Source organism: Habropoda laboriosa, unplaced genomic scaffold (genome assembly GCF_001263275.1).
Source record: "Habropoda laboriosa isolate 0110345459 unplaced genomic scaffold, ASM126327v1 scaffold84, whole genome shotgun sequence".
In the NCBI taxonomy this organism is placed as follows: Eukaryota; Metazoa; Arthropoda; class Insecta; order Hymenoptera; family Apidae; genus Habropoda; species Habropoda laboriosa.
In genome coordinates, this window is record NW_017100202.1 from 806,603 (window position 1) to 823,240 (window position 16,638).

Here is a 16,638-nt window from a genome sequence, read left to right on the forward strand (position 1 = left end):
TATACGTCTATAACAAAGCACGGTAAATTAGCTAAAATCTGTAACACACCGACACGTGTCAGAAACGAAATTAGCCGCAACACTTTCACATCTTCCTGCACTATTCGACGCCACCAATAAACAGCCCTGAATCATGCGTATCTCGTTCCTCTTATCAACACGCACCGTCGCGAATCACGCCTTACTGAACGCGTAATTTTATCGCTGACAACGGTAACACGTAACCCGAGTGCGTGCGTAAACGCCGGACGCGAATTCGCGGTGGAAAAAAAATTGGCGAAGGAGAAACGCGTTGAAAAGTTTAAAGTCCAAACGTTTTAACCCTGTTAACCGGAGGTGATCTCGAAGTACAACCTCGACCCGAATACCGGTATTTCCGTGACTCGTACGCCCACATTGAGGTCATCTTTTGTGATTCAACAGTTGGCGCCAATTATTTTTCTCGTTTCTGCGTAAAAAAAATTGTCGAATCCACGTGTTTCTATAAAGAGTAAAAATTCGAATTTGTCCATTCGAAGGTTCGAAGATCGAAATCTTCCTCCGGCGGCTGAATTTTTTCAACAAGGCGCATTTCGGAGAGTGTAGGATTTACGTTGAATTAGAAGAACATCGAACGAAGGTGAAACAAAGAAGAGAAAAATTGGATGAATAGTGTTAAAAGAGAGATGGGAAACGTCTTCGTCGGGGCTCTAGACCATATAGGGAGCGAAAGTTGAACAGATCGCTCGAGACTGATCTCGTTGCTCGTATGACACGAGTGCCAACGCATATTACCGTTTTTCATTACTAATTGCACGTCTCCCCGACAGACACGCCCTCCTTAAACCCTCGAAAATTAAGGTCACCGAGAAAGAAAGGCTCGATTGTCCCTGCTCTTTTTTTTATTCGCCACATTTGCAATCAACCGATGTTTAATTGCATTTTAAATTACACTTCGTTGCTCCTTAGCCTGATATCTCACATATACGCATGCACCATGCAATAATTTCTGAAAATGCTTCTGTTACTTTATTCTTTGGCGGTAAAATTCTGATTATTTATCGTTTAGAAAAGTGCGGTGATGCGACGAAAGTGCAAATTGACTTTGATTCGTTGAAACGCACAGATGTCATCGTGAGATGAAGCTTTCAGTATCTCTAATGTTCTGAACTGAAACTGTGACATAATGGACCTTCTGAGACCCATCTGTCTTTCACCTGTCTCGGTTCGCCTACGATGAAATTTATGCGGACGACACTTCCCGTTACGGAAGAGAGGCGCCATAAACTGAAGCAGAGCCGGCTTACTGCAAGGACCTTCTTGCACTGTCATTTTAGATAGATCTATATTTACGCGTGTAGAACAGATTGTCAACAGAAAAAGATCATTATTTCGCTTTACAGCTGCTAGCAGGTTAACGTGACTACTTTGCACGCTTCCTGCTGCCATTTCTCTCTTATAATTTACTCGGAGTATTAACTTTAACGTCGATAATAATTTCGAATAAATTACCAGGAGATGCAACTTGACGATCTGTAATTTTTTAATAGTTCGTTTCTGTCCTCATATTTCCCAAATTTTTTTAAGTTAAATACGGTGTTTTTGATTTTTCCGACAAATTGTACGAACATAACCTACAATAAGAAGGCTAATCATTTAGAGTGCAATAATTTTGTAGAGAAGCTTCTTGCGGAGGCAAAGTTTATTTCTCGTTTAAACGGAATGGTGTATTAATTTTTTAGTTAAGAAACTTCAGAGAAGCGTCGAAAGAAAACCAGAATCAATGTTTTCTAGGTCACCCAGTGTATTGCCTACTGCGTTCAATATTTATTTAAAACTTTGCGATAAAACATTTCAAATCAAACTTCATATGAAATTCTCATCTTATTTTCACTTGTAAATTGTACTCCTAAAGTTTGTCGGCAAAAAACCGGAAACACCCTGTATTTAAAAGAAAGTCAAAATTTGCATAAATTGCTAGATAAAAATAATTTCCACGGTGTCAAGTTTTCCAATTTTCGTCCGTCGAACGTCAATCCCTGCCGCTCGTTTCTCCCCATTTAGCGGCTGCAGCTGCACTGAAAACAAACTTGGACGTATTTGGCGGCGCACATTCGCAGTCGCGACGCGTCGCGTCCCTCCGATCGAACGGGAAAGAACGAGAGAGAAAAGTCGGACTCGGCCAACTTTACGGCGAACAGGCGCTGACATTAGCGCTTAAGCGTCGACCAGTTCCGATGAATGTCCTAACGAGCACCGTAGAGATCGACGGGTGACTCATATCGCGGAGATCACGGCTTCGAGATCTTCGAGCCCGATTAGATCCTCGATGATATTTCAATAAAGTGAATCGAAACGCCGACGATTTATGGGGTTAACCTTAGTACAGAATTAAGAAAGAATTTTGCTAAATTTCATTTACGTTAAGCAGGAGAAATTTATTAAAAAAGAAAAACGAGAGATATTGTCGATTGTGTAAAAATTCGATAAATGGATCTTTTTACGTAATTCTATTTCGGTGATTATGGGTTGGTTTGTCGGTTACCCGTTCCTTTATCGAGGATATTGAATGAAATTTCATTGGAACAATAGGCTTTGTTGCTTTAGAACGAAGAAACGTGATATTGGAATTGACGAACGCGAAGTAAAGCTTGGTAATGCAAGCCAATTCTTATCGCGCGCTGCTAAGAGAACAACGGTCGAACTTGGCGCTCGCGAATAATTATCGCGATTTTTTAAAAAATTGATTAGAAACACATGTTATTTACTCGTTACTAATACAAGCACAAAACGAGACTACAAAAGTATCAATTCAATTTGAAGCTAAACGAATATCCTTTTTTCAACCCTCCGACAAAAAAAAGAATAAAATGTGCAGAAAAATGAATTTACTAAATTTGTCTTAATTCGTGAATATAAAAAAAAAATCTTGCTTACGTTCCGAGTTCCCACATCGAATATATTCAAATCCAATATAGAACGACGAGCGATAAGACGATGAAATTCGACGCACTCCCCCGATCAGAAGGTTTTCAACGAATAATTGAAGTAATTGGGGCAAGAGATATCCATGTCACTTGTCGATCGTAGAAACGACGATCTCGGGGGATCGATTGAGGACGGAGTGGCTATTCGTTCACCAAAGACACGCGACGACTGTTTTGCCGCTCGTGCTTTTGCACTACCGATCCATCGACGAAGAAAGCCGACTTCGTTAAGAAAAGTGGGGAGCCTCTTCTCTGTGCTCTTTTCGATAATGCAGATATCCCATAGTGACGCGGTTACCATATACGCGTGTTTTTCCGGTCACCGATCACTTCCGGTCACCTTTTCGACTTTACATCAACACACCTGTCTCCACTTAACGACAAGCAGATTTTTCTCACGTTGCCTGTCTACCTTCCATCCTTCACATTCTTCACGTATTAAAAAATGTACAACGTACAAAAAAAGTTAATAAAATCCTCTGTTCGATAAAATTGTAGAATTTTAATTCAGAAATTTGGTTATCGACGTCGAAACGATTTTTCGAATATCTTCCTCCTCTACATTAGGGGTGTTTTTTAAACAGCAGACAGTAATGAACCATCGACGGAATGACGTCAACGTATTTAAAATGACTATTAATTAACATTCGTTGCCCGTAGTTTCGCGCGTCGTATCACCGGAATAAACTCGGAAGAGTTCGTACGAAAGGCTGTTCGTAAGAGCGTGGATAGAATTTCATTTACACCATTTACGATAACATTCTTTCTCCATTATGAATTATCGATAATTGTATCGTCTTACTACTCGATCGTATATTACGTCTAATCTTTATCACGCTCGATAGTATAATCGTAAAATACGTGTATCGAGTTCGCTGCAACAATATCAAGTAGTTGCATCCGTTCAGTGGTCAGACTGCACCGCTCGACACTTGCTCGATATTCCTCGATTGTCGAAGGGACCTTCCGCTCGGATTGAGCAATAAATTTCTCTCTTTCTCTCGGGTGTCTAACCTCACGTAACTTACTGTTACCTTTTAAAGAACCGTCCAATATCAATGCCGTTTCCCCGACGCATATAATGCCTGTGGCCCATTTATGGGCATAATGCGGTATGTTACGTTGTCATTTCTTTTTCGCAATCACCTTGACCCACATCATGGATCAACACACGGTATTAGGGGGACACGTCATTTCACCGATTGCACAACGCTTCTCTCTTTCTTTCTCTCCCTTCCTTCGATACCGATCAAACGAAACCACCCGCTGTTTCGTGCGAACCTTTTCGCCATTTTTTCCCCTCGTTCGATCCTATTCCGAACAACGATGACAAATTGCCGTCGTGCCGGTTCGGTCTGCTGGGGAAAAGTCGATTCGATTCGAACGTTACATGCCAGTCACGTGGCGAACGTACGTTGTGAAATTTCGTTGAACCGGCATGGTCGTAATTCACCGGTTATTTCGAGATCTTTGATTTTTAGGAATAACAGCGAGAGTAAGTGTTTCCAGTGGATGGTTCGAGTTGTTTGTTTGAGCAACGGTGAAATTGGTGGAAATGGTCGAGTGAGATTGATCAAATGGAGGAGTTTTACCTTGAGGAAGTCGCGAAGCCACATCACTTCCGGTTTCGGGTCACCGACCACCTCGCAGGATATGATCACTGTGTCGCCTTCGATCGCCTCGGTGGATAGGGGTTTCGTTCGAGTGAGATTGATCAAATGGAGGAGTTTTACCTTGAGGAAGTCGCGAAGCCACATCACTTCCGGTTTCGGGTCGCCGACCACCTCGCAGGATATGATCACTGTGTCGCCTTCGATCGCCTCGGTGGATAGGGGTTTCGTGACGAATAGAGGCTCCTTCGAGTATCTGTCGATTGGAATGAAAACTCGTGGAAATTACGCGAGATTAGGATGATTATACTGGGAGAAATTTTCGAAAGTTTCGCGTTGGCGCCAAACGAGTGGAACGTTTAGACGTTATCTTTGGATCTCAGTACGATCTACAGGATTCTAATTCTGGCGCCAATTTAATTTAAAAAATCAAAGTTAACCCTTTTTCAAAGTAAAACCACGTTGAGAGCGTAAGAGAGGGGAGGACGAGATTTTTCAAGGGACGGTGCATTAGTTTTTAAATTTTTTCAATCAAGCTTCGAACACAAGCGTTCAAAGTATTTGGTGATCCACCTAATTGAACCGATTATTATATGTAGCTTACGGTATGTCTGGCGTCTGCGCGATCGTCACAGTTGGCACTCCTTCGACGGACACCTCGTCATTTTGTACTTCGGTGCCAATAATGACCACCCTCGTCGATGTCTCGGCGCAGCCAACCTCGTTTGTAGCTGTACAACAATAAACGCCTGCATCCCTTGCGGTTACCTTGGCCAGAGACAGCTCGACGGTTCCGTCGTGGTTCAAGATCATCACTGCTCTTCTGCTTGGACGTAGACGAATTCCGTCCCTGTGCCTGCGGAAGCAATTTATGTGACTCTTAACGTCGATCACTTCTTAAACTCACTTTCAAGGGTTTGAAAATTAAAAAATTTTCAAAAATTCTTATATTTCTAAGTGCTTCTTTCTTTTTTGTAAATTTAGTGTAGTTGATGACAAAAAGCTTTAATAAGAAATTTTAATATAAAATTTTAAATGTGAATTCACAAGTGTTTAATGCTTTATTTTACGATCTCACTACATCGCTTCCATGGACTATACTCACCAGACAATGCCAACGCTAGGATAAGCTTCTATCTGAGCTGTCATCCGTAAATCTCCTCCCAGTTTCACGTTGTAAGAAGGATCGAGGCCGCAGAGGAATTCTGGCGCTATGTAAGCGCGAATTCCTTTGTCCACCACAAGGATACATCGACAGGAGACCGAACCATTCGCGTTCTTCGCTGTTACCATGTAACAACCGGAATCCTCCAGCATAGAGTGAATGATCTCCAAGGTGTGGAAAGTTGACTCGTCGTTCCAGAATATATGACGTTCTTCGAGATGAAAGGAACGATTACACTCGAAGAGTATTGAAGATTTCACGAACCAATAAAAATCGTAGAAGCGTAACTAACCATCTTGCCGAATTTCTTTGCCATCCTTGTACCACGTGACCTCTGGAGCTGGATATCCTGTCACTTGACACGTGAGTCTCACAGGATACGACGCCTGAACCCTTCTATCTCGAATTCTCATGGTGAATTGTGGCGGTCGGTCTTCCATTTCGTCTCCCAAAGCTCTGTGCGTTAGTACGAAGATTCAGCTTAAGTTATCATTAGAATTTTCAGTTATCGTCAAAATTAAAATTTAGTTATAAAAATGAACTAATAAAGGAGTGTCGTTATATTTTCAGAATTTCTTTTTGCTCATATTAGATTTTAATTATACATCAAATTATTCGTACCTCGACTTAAGTTTCTCGTCAGCCTCGATGATCTTAGGATCGGTGACGACGAGAACTCTAGCAAAGGACGAAGCTTTTCCAATCGTGTTACCACCCTCGCACACATATCTACCACTGTCCAGTTCTTGCACTTTCTCGATCGTAAGACAACACTTGGCTCCAGTACGAGTGATCGAACACCTGGAGCTTTCATTTGGATCGATCTCTGTCGACTCGTGGTACCATTTCACGTCCACCTTGGAATCAGTGCGGATCTACAACGTTTCCATGAAAATTCATAAATCATTATGATGTTCAAACTAATTGTCAATTTGCTGGTGCATTCAAATGTTACTCGTTACGAGTTATTACACCTGTGTATCATTTTTAACAGTAAACAGGCCGGAACAAAGGTACGAATATAAGCCTGGTTAATAATAGCTCGCTTGCCTCGCATTCCAATTTCACTGTCGTCCCCGCGAGGACCTTCAGCTGACCTGGCAAGATCCTCGTGAACTCCGGAAGATCGTCGGAGTCGCTGACTTTGACGGAGTTCGTCATAGTGACGGACTCGCCCCATCCGTACCGATTCCTCGGCGTTACCTGGAACTTGTACTCGCCACCAGGCTTCAGATTGAACGCGTCGAACGCGTTTATAGGCGTCATACCCAGCTAAAATGAAGGGAAAAATGAAACGTTGAAGGATAACAAACATAAATTAAAGAACTATTTTTAAAATTGATATAGAAACGGTTTCTTACTCGACTCCTCGAAAATTGGCCGATTGTAACAGCAAAGAGGTTCAAGTTAGCGTGCAAAGATTCATGGTAGGTTTTAATATACGAGTCCTCGAGATGTCAAGAAGTTCATGTCCAGTGTTGCACAATCCTCGAGGTTCTCAGACGAACTCGGGACTTCTCGTAAATTTTACCATCCGACTTGAAGTTCGTTTTAACACGTTTCACGTTTTAATTTCTAATTTTCTTTTATTATTTCGACATTTACTGCTTGACATCTTAGAATCTTGAGTATAGAAGAGACGGTGAATAGTATTAATCGTACCTCGACCCATCGTGCTCCACCGTCGCTTCCAAGCAACCAAGCGTCGACTCTGTAAGCGATGACAGGCGCAGGTCCTCTTCTTTCAGCTTTTCCCCAGCTTAAAGACAGCCAATTCTTTCCTCCGTCTACGACCACCGGTTCACTGGTGATTGGTCCAGGGACATCTGTCACAGAAATTCAACCTTCACTCTTCCTTCGAAATTCACGTGAAAATTCCACGAATAATCCATCTCAAAGCGTGCGCTCTCCAGAATCTCTTATCTCCTCTGCTAACCTCTGTGCCCGTACAAATATTCCAAGAAGTCCACGATCAAGCAATCTTTCTCGGACCAAGATCGCCTCAGACGAGAAATCGTCATGTGCTCATTGTTGTTCACGACGATTCCACGATCGTGCGGCTTCATCCTCGAATTTCAAATCTCATCTCACGCTTCCTCGCGACTTTTCATCAATCAGAACTACGAAAACTTTCTTTTTAACCAAAAAAAAAGTACTATTTCTGCGATTTCTCGTGTGTCACAGAAAAATTGTAGGAAGAAACATCTCCGTTCGTGAGACTGTCATTGTCGAAACTCGTGAAAATTTCCAAAAAAAGAAGAAAATGTCAAGGCATTCCTTCTTTTCTGCCTTTCCGTTCAAGGCTCGCGAAAAAAGTAGGGCATGCGAGATGACTCGCGTCCCGACGCCGACTGAATTTCGAATTTGTGGACACACGGGGATGTTGGAGGGAGGCGAACATGCAAGGCAAACGAAAATAACCCGACGAGAGAGGTGTTTTTACCGGAACGTAGGTGGTGTCGCGCATTCATCCGTCGTTGCACGAGAGGACCACCTTGTCGGAACTGTGTCACCTAGTTCGAACTATCGATTCAGGATCGATCGATCGTAGATATTCGAAGCTAGTATTTTTCCCGCCTGATTTCTCGTTAATGTCTACTTATGTTACAATTTTTGACAACGATACCGTCGCGGTTTATCGTTACGTAGGCTAGTTGGCAATTGTAGCACGCGAGGGATGGCATTGGCGATGATTTACAGCGACAAGTGTTTGTAATCTTGTTTCGTATTGGATGTCGGGTGTGAACACATTTTTGCATATATTATTTTATCGTCAGTAATTTTTTTATGTGATTTATGCGATATTCTGTTCCTTTCTTTCTGCAGGACAATGTTTACTGATTCTTTCATTTTCTTTTTATTTTTTGGGCAAAAAATTCATTGGTACATAAGTGTTCCCTTTAAAACACTTCTTTGCATATATTATTTTAACATTAATAATTTTTAATAAGGTAATTTTTTCATGTGATTTGCTTCTTTTCTTCTGCAGGGTATTTTCTTTTATCGAATTTTTGAATTTTTTTTTGTTCTTTTTTGGGGGGGGAAGGAATTCATTGGTAGGTGTTGCCCCTGGAACACTTTTTCGCATACGTTATTCTAACATTAGTAGATTTTTTAAAATGATCTATGCGATATTCTGCTTCTTTCTTTTCTGCAGGATTTCTTATCGAATGTTTTCGATTTTTTTGGGGAAGAAATTCATCGGTTGCCTCTAAAATTACGATTTCCGTAATACGAGCCGAGGTGTTTATTTATTGAACGGCCTACTTCGAAGGAACCACGTGTTCCCACAGTATGCCCTGTTTATTTTTGCATATTTCCTAGCGATCAGGGTAAGCACGTGGTGTCTTATTTAAAGCACGAAAATGTATGAAAGAGTATCGCGGTTGTATCGTTCGATATAAGAATAAACACCGAGGATTCTTCGCGTCGGATTCATTTGTCAGAAATCACAGAACCCTTGATTCTAATTTCGGACACGCGATTCTCTTCCAACGTCGGTAGTTCCCTTCCCTGCATTCTGATGTACCTATTTAATCATGTCACCTGGTCTTCTTTTTCGTTTAGTGTGAGTGTAATATACCGCGTTTGTTTCGTTCGCGCATAAGTGCACTGTGTTATATTTTAAAGGCTTGGTCAAGGAACTGTCACAGTTGGCCCTGTTCCAGCATCGAATTCAGCTGCTCGTAAACTGAAAATGTTTATAATTTTATACGAGGAATTGCAACGTTGTCACAGAGATATGATTTATTGCTCTTGGTCTCGTAAATTCTAACTTTGACATTGTATTGCAGTGAAGTTGAATACTCTCCGAATACGATGATTTTCTCTTACTTAGGATATAATTTATTCTTTTCATACTTTTAAGAAAATTCAATATCTTTTATTTTCAACGATTTAGTCTGGTTTTCATTCGTGATTTGATCTCTGATCTCTGATTTTCATGATCGTCCATTTTTTAAATATTGCACAAAATCTCGATACTTTCACATTTGAGAATATTACAAAAAAAAATATTGCGTATGATAAAAGAAATCGTGAACTGTACTTATGCGACATCAAAGGGTACTTCATCTCAACACATTTCGTACCTTTGCTACGGCTATTGTGCAAGAAAAACACGCTAAACTGCATCCAACCCGAAATAGAATTCGGTATCTCGTTAAAAGACTCGCGAAAATAGCGAATCAGTTGATTGGTACCTTTTGTTTGGTCAGACTTTTGTTTGCGGATGCTCGGGGAGCGGTGCGCTGGCCTGTTAGATGATCAGCCTAAATATTAACGTAAATTCGAACGAAATCCTAGTCCAAGGTTCGTTTGGACTACAGCCACTGAAAGCTGGGCCAAGTGCAAGAGGACGAAACTACAGTCACTGTCGCCAGACTTCTAATTATAATCGTTTGATTATGCATGTTAACTTAATTAGTAATGCTTGACACTTGCAGTGTATCCCGGATGAAGCGCCGCGATGCCATTTTCGATTTTAAAAAGAGACAGTCGCGAAGAATTCCACAGATCTATTCTATTCTACCGTACTAATTTCTTTCATATTCTTCTTCTCCGATTTACAACGCACACTTACTTTTCACGTAGGACATTTCGTCGTCGCGACTCTCGCTAGACAGACCCAGAATACTTCCGGTATCGGTGCGGCTGCTCAAAGAACTCCAGTCGGGTGTCAGTGACCTTGCTCGTTGTTTCACCTGAGTGATTGGTTAATTGGTTAGATAAATTTTAAAAAATAGGAAACATATTTGGGAATTTCTTTTTTAGGCACCTTAATCGAGAAGAAACATCTGTCACAGCCGTATCTATTTTTCACGAGAATGCAGTACGTTCCTTCGTCTGTTGGTATCACTCCTTTCAGAGTTAGCCTAACGTAGTCGTCGATTGTTTCTTTCACCGATCGAGGACCATCCGTGATGTCTCTTAATCCTTTCATCCATGTAACTAGAGAACAACGAATGAACGCAAATAAGAATAGGAATTATTATTTTTAAACGATTAGCTTCGCTTTTCCAAATTCTTCCAATTTTGGGATCAAAGTATATGCTTGGTGCTTAACTCTTCATAAATGAGGAATATTTGTTAAATTTAATTTGACGGAGTTAGGCACTTTGTTCGTCAATGTGAATTATTGTTATAAATTTGTTCTTTACCTCGAGGCTTGGGAACTCCACAGACTCTAAACGAAACACTGACATCCTCTCCAGCAGTGACTGTATACGATTTTTCCGTCAGTCTAGAAACGAACATGGCAGGTTTACCGCCATCCATAGCACTTGGAGATATCACATCCACTGTTGCAATACTGTCCACGTGACCATAAGCGTTAATTGCCCTGCAAATGTACGTGCCCCTCTCTGATTCAGTCACTTCTGGTAGGATCAAGGTGTGAACGCCGGATTCTGTGAACGTTTTCGCCTTTGGGATCGAAACTGGCTCTCTTCTTTCGCCACGGAACCATCTTACTTCCGGTGCCGGCATACCTATATCAATTATTATAGCTTTCTAATATACCATTCAGTCTCACGTTAATTATTAATTTTTACAATTTTTTAATATACCATTCAATCAATTATTACCTTTAACTTCGACTTGCAAAGCAATGGTACCGCCAGTAGGAACGCTATAGTCGCTCAAATAACTGGAGAAGTGTGGTCGTTTGGTAGTTTCGAGATTATAGTAATCGCCGAAGAGTAATTCGTGTTTTCCCGCGGCTCGCCGGTTTCGTTCTTGAAATTAGAAATTTCTCAGTGAAAAATATTTCAGAGTAAGATTTCAACGAAGAGAAATACGTTACCGTTGAATTGAACCACGTGAGATATCTCGTCGGTTCGCAGATCGTTCATCGCTCTACAGGTGTATCGACCACTGTCACAGGAATTCGGTGCAGCGATTTCCAATCGGTAGATACCGTCGTCCAGGTAGCACTGCTTGTAGCGATCGCCTTGAAGAATGCAACCATCTTTCAACCAGGAGATCATTGGCGTTGGATGGCCACGTACTCGACACTCGAGGATCAGCTCGTTGTCAGCATGTCGATAACTGTCTGTGTAATTATGTTAATGCGATGATAAAAATTTGTATTTGAAAAAATTGCAGTATTGCTACGATACTTTGAAAATTTCCCAAGTTTATCGTGACCTAAAGTATCACGAGTTTCGCAGGCCTAGAATAAAAATTCTGTATCAAGGGAATTTAGAATTTTAGCCGTTTAGCACAAAGGTGATTCGTATTTTTCCATTTTAGCACAACATATGACTTATTAACTTCACAATAAGGGAACACGATTTTTAAAATTTTTTATTTGATCTATTTTACAAATACAGCATGTAAGAAGAGTTCCTGGACTCTGAGTTTACTAATAAGTAAAATATCTGTAATGTTTAAAATTTAAAAAAAAATTTTATTACCTGAACCAAAGGTTTTTGGCAATTTGAGTTCAGAAACTTTTGTCACACACTGTATGTGGCAGTTAAATTACTTACCTTTAATAGATCTTGTGAAGGTGGGAGGTGACAATGCTTGTTGGAAATCGGGGTAAACTTTTAATGTGGATTCTGTGGTCGCGATTCCGTGAGTATTCTCAGCAACACAGGTATACAGTCCGGAATCTTCAGGGGTTGCTTCATGCAATTCGAAATAAGCCATACCGTTATCGAATCGAGTTTTATATTTGCTCGAAGTTGTGTCAATTCTCTCGCCATCTTTGGTCCAATAGACTCTTGGTTCCGGATGTCCAAGCACGGTGCATGTTAATCTTGTCCTCATACCAACACCTACAGTTCTGTTCGTCAATCTCGTGCAGAATGATGGTTTCTTTCCCTTGTCACGTGGCACGAGCTATCAAAAAAATGCATTACTTTCAAAAATTCCAAATTTTTCGTTAGTTCAGATTTGTGGTAAATTTTTTAATTTTTAGAAATTTCGTAATTTTTAAGGGTGCAATATTTTTACCTCGTCCTTGATAGGTGGCAGATACCACGATAGATTCGATCCACGATCGTCCAGATCGGTTCGAGAAGTCGTTTTTAGTCTACCGTATCTCGGCGGTTTCATAACGCTAACAGCAGTTATGGTCGTGTCGCTATCCCCCGTCGAATAGTCGTCGTATTTCAACAAACTGATCGATCTAGCACGTGTAATTCGGTCGTCCCTCTTTCTTCTTCTTCTGTAGTAAGAGCCTGTATCGTAGTAGTATCTGTCGATCGAAGTGTCCTTTAATTTATAGTCAAGGAAGTCATCGACCCTCCTTCTGGTCAACGAAGTCAGTGAATCCCTCCAGCTGTACGATCTGGAAGAACTGGAAAGTGCAGACTCGAAGCCAGAATCGTATCGATGAGATTTGTCTCGTCTGTCTCTCCAGAATTCCATGTCGGAAGAAATTCCTTTGGTTCTTGTAAATCTAAGCGAGTCGTCAGCCATTTTTCTGAATAATTGGTCCGACGCGCTCTGTCGCATCCTGGACCAAGTATCGTCCCTTAATTGATCTTGCCTTCGTTTTCGAAGCCTGGACGCCTCGTCTTCCTGTCTTCTTCGTAGACGTTCTTCTTCTTCTTTTAACGTTCTTTCAGCCTGTTCTCTTCTCAGTTGTCTGTCCGCGTCCCTTCTGCGCCTTCTTTCTTCGTCTTCTCGCCTCAAACGTTCCGTTTCTTCTCTATGCTGACGTTCTTCAGCTCTTCTTTTCTCTAAACGTTCAGTTTCCTTTCTTCTGATCGCTTCTTCGTCTTCTTTCCACTGTCTCTCGGCCTCTTTCCTCTTTCTTCTGCGCTCTTCATCTCTATTCAGCCTTTCTTCTTCTTCTTTACGCAATTTTTCTTCCTCCGCGTGTCTTCGCTGCTCACGTTCCAGTCGCCTACGTTCTCGAGTATCGTCTTCTTTTCTCAGTCGTTCCTCTTCAGCTCGCCTGATTTTTTCAGCTTCTTGCCTGATCTGCTTTTCCTGTTCCTGTCTTCGACATTTTGCTTCTTGTCGTTTCTGCTCCTCTCTTTCTTGTTCCTTTCTTTGTCTTTCTTCATCTTCAGCCCGTCTGCGTTCTTCTTCTTCCTTCTTTAATTTAGCCTTTTCCCCTTTCTTCTTTCGTTCTTCTTCTTCGCGCTTGAGCCTCTCGTCTTCTTCCTTCTTTGCGCGTTCTTCTCTTTCGCGTTTTCGTTGTTCTTGCTCTTTCTTCCGTTTCTCAGCCTCTTCCCGATCTTTACGTTCATCTTCCTCCTGTTGTAGTTTTCTTTCTTCCTTCTTCTTTCGTAATTTTTCCTCTCTTTGCTTCAAAGCGTCTGATTCAGCTTTCCTGGATTTTTCTACTTCTTCTTGCTTTAACTTGTCCGCTTCTTCTTTCTTCTTACGTGCCTCCTCCTCTTGCTTTTCTCTCTCCTTTCGTTCTTGTTCTTCTTTCAGTTTCTTAGCCTCCTCTTCCTTTTTACGTTTTTCCTCCTCCTGCTTTAATTTTTCTGCCTCTTCTTTCTTCTTACGCTCCTCCTCTTGTTTCAATTTTTCTGCCTCCTCCTTCTTCTTGCGCTCGTCTTCTTCCTTCTTCTTGCTCTTTTTCTCCTGTTTCTGTTTTCCAGCCTCTTCCTTTTTCTTCTGCTCTTCTGCTTTCAGCCTCTCAGCTTCTTCTTTCTTCTTGCGCTCTTCTTCTTGCTTCAGTTTCGCCTCTTCTTCCGCCTTCTTCCGTTCCTCTTCCAGTTTTAACTTCTCTGCCTCTTCTTTCTTCTTGCGTTCTTCTTCTAGTTTTAACTTTTCAGCCTCTTCTTTTTTCTTGCGATCTTCTTCCTGTTTTAACTGCTCAGCTTCTTCTTTCTTCTTACGCTCTTCTTTTTCCTGTTTCAATTTCTCAGCCTCTTCCTTTTTCTTGCGATCTTCCTCTTGTTTCAATTTGTCGGCTTCCTCTTTCTCTTTGCGTTCTTCTTCCTGCTTCAATTTTTCAGCCTCTCCCTTTTTCTTGCGTTCTTCTTCCCGTTTTAATTTCTCAGCTTCTTCTTTCTTCTTGCGCTCTTCTTCTAGTTTTAACTTTTCAGCCTCTTCTTTTTTCTTGCGTTCTTCTTCTTGTTTTAATTTCTCAGCCTCTTCCTTCTTCTTTTGCTCTTCCTCTTGCTTCAGTCTTTCTTCCTTTTCTTTGTTTTTGCGATCCTCTTCCTCACGTTTCAATCGTTCTTCTTCTTCTTTCTTCTTGCGCTCTTCCTCTTGTAGCTTTAATCTCTCAGCTTCTTCTTTTTTCTTGCGTTCGTCCTCTTCTTGCTTGAGTCTTTGTTCCTCTTCCTTTATTTTGCGCTCCTCCTCCTCTTGCTTTAATTTTTCAGCCTCCTCCTTTCTCTTACGTTGCTCTTCTTCAAGTTTTAACTTCTCAGCCTCCTCCTTTTTCTTACGTTCCCCTTCTGCAAGCTTTAATCTCTCAGCTTCTTTTTTCTTGCGTTCCTCTTCTTCAAGCTTTAACTTCTCAGCCTCTTCTTTTTTCTTGCGTTCCTCTTCTTCAAGCTTTAATCTTTCAGCTTCCTCTTTTCTCTTGCGTTCCTCTTCTTCAAGTTTCAACTTCTCAGCCTTTTCTTTTTTCTTGCGTTCCTCTTCTTCAAGTTTCAACTTCTCAGCCTCTTCTTTTTTCTTGCGTTCCTCTTCTTCAAGTTTCAACTTCTCAGCTTCTTCTTTTTTCTTGCGTTCCTCTTCTTCAAGTTTCAATTTCTCAGCCTCCTCCTTTTTCTTACGTTTTTCTTCCTCCTGTTTCAATTTTTCTTCTTCTTTTCTCTCGCGCTCCTCTTCTTCTAGTTTTAGCTTTTCTTCTTCTTTCCTTTTGCGTTCCTCTTCTTCACGTTTTAGACGGTCTTCTTCTTCTTTCTGTTTCAATTTCTCAGCCTCCTCTTTTTTCTTGCGCTCTTCTTCTTCTTGTTTCAGTTTTTCAGATTCCTCCTTCTTTTTACGCTCCTCCTCTTCTTGTTTCAATTTCTCAGCCTCTTCCTTCCTTTTACGTTCTTCTTCCTCTTGTTTCAATCTGTCAGCTTCCTCCTTCTTCTTACGTTCTTCTTCTTCCTGCTTTAACTTTTCTGCTTCTGCCTTCTTTTTACGTTCTTCTTCTTCCAGTTTTAATTTTTCAGCCTCTTCCTTCTTTTTACGCTCCTCCTCTTCTTGTTTCAATTTCTCAGCCTCTTCCTTCTTTTTACGTTCTTCTTCCTCTTGTTTTAATTTTTCAGCCTCTTCTTTCTTTTTACGTTCTTCTTCTTCTTGCTTTAACCTGTCAGCCTCTTCTTTCTTTTTGCGTTCTCCTTCCTCTTGCTTCAATTTTTCTGCTTCTTCCTTCGTTTTACGTTCTTCTTCTATTTGCTTCAATTTTTCGGCCTCTTCCTTCTTTTTACGTTCTTCTTCCTCTTGCTTCAATTTTTCAGCCTCTTCTTTTTTTTTACGTTCTTCTTCCTCTTGCTTCAATTTTTCGGCCTCTTCCTTCTTTTTACGCTCTTCTTCCTCTTGTTTTAACTTTTCAGCCTCCTCTTTCTTTTTACGCTCTTCTTCTTCCTGTTTCAACTTCTCTTCTTCTTTCTTCCTCTCTTCCTCCTCCTCTTGCTTCTTTTTCTCAGCTTTCTCCTTTTTCTTACGTTTTTTCTCCTCCATCTTATCTATTTCTTCCACTTCCTCCTCCTGAATTTTTTCCTTCTTCCTTTTCTCCTTCTTCTCTTCATTTGTCTCCCACACTATTTCTAGGTTCAACAATTTATCCCGAAGTACATTGATCGTATTCGTCAAATTTGAAATAGGTGTTTCCAGCTCCACGAGGCCTTCACCCGTCAAATTTTCCCTCCACAATGATTCAACCGTCTGAATAGATGTTTCCAACTCATGCAAATTCGGTGTCAGAGGTCCTAACACTCTAACAATATCCGCCATCTCAGAATGAGCTGGTTCAGCCGCAGGT

General features: G+C 41.1%; 1 protein-coding gene across 1 annotated transcript in view; it reads right to left on the reverse strand.

The window, feature by feature from the left end:
* LOC108570461 (titin-like) overlaps positions 1-16,638 on the reverse strand; it is a 74,444-nt gene that overhangs the window by 15,255 nt on the left and 42,551 nt on the right. Inside the window, 16 exon segments of the mRNA XM_017932323.1 lie at positions 4,700-4,832; positions 5,181-5,432; positions 5,682-5,952; positions 6,034-6,197; positions 6,363-6,616; positions 6,792-7,013; positions 7,404-7,567; positions 10,324-10,444; positions 10,519-10,691; positions 10,901-11,230; positions 11,327-11,476; positions 11,545-11,793; positions 12,233-12,569; positions 12,702-15,434; positions 15,588-15,693; positions 15,772-16,638. The exon segment at positions 15,772-16,638 is cut by the window's right edge and continues 39 nt beyond it. Coding sequence (XP_017787812.1) covers positions 4,700-4,832; positions 5,181-5,432; positions 5,682-5,952; positions 6,034-6,197; positions 6,363-6,616; positions 6,792-7,013; positions 7,404-7,567; positions 10,324-10,444; positions 10,519-10,691; positions 10,901-11,230; positions 11,327-11,476; positions 11,545-11,793; positions 12,233-12,569; positions 12,702-15,434; positions 15,588-15,693; positions 15,772-16,638 — 6,526 coding nt within the window.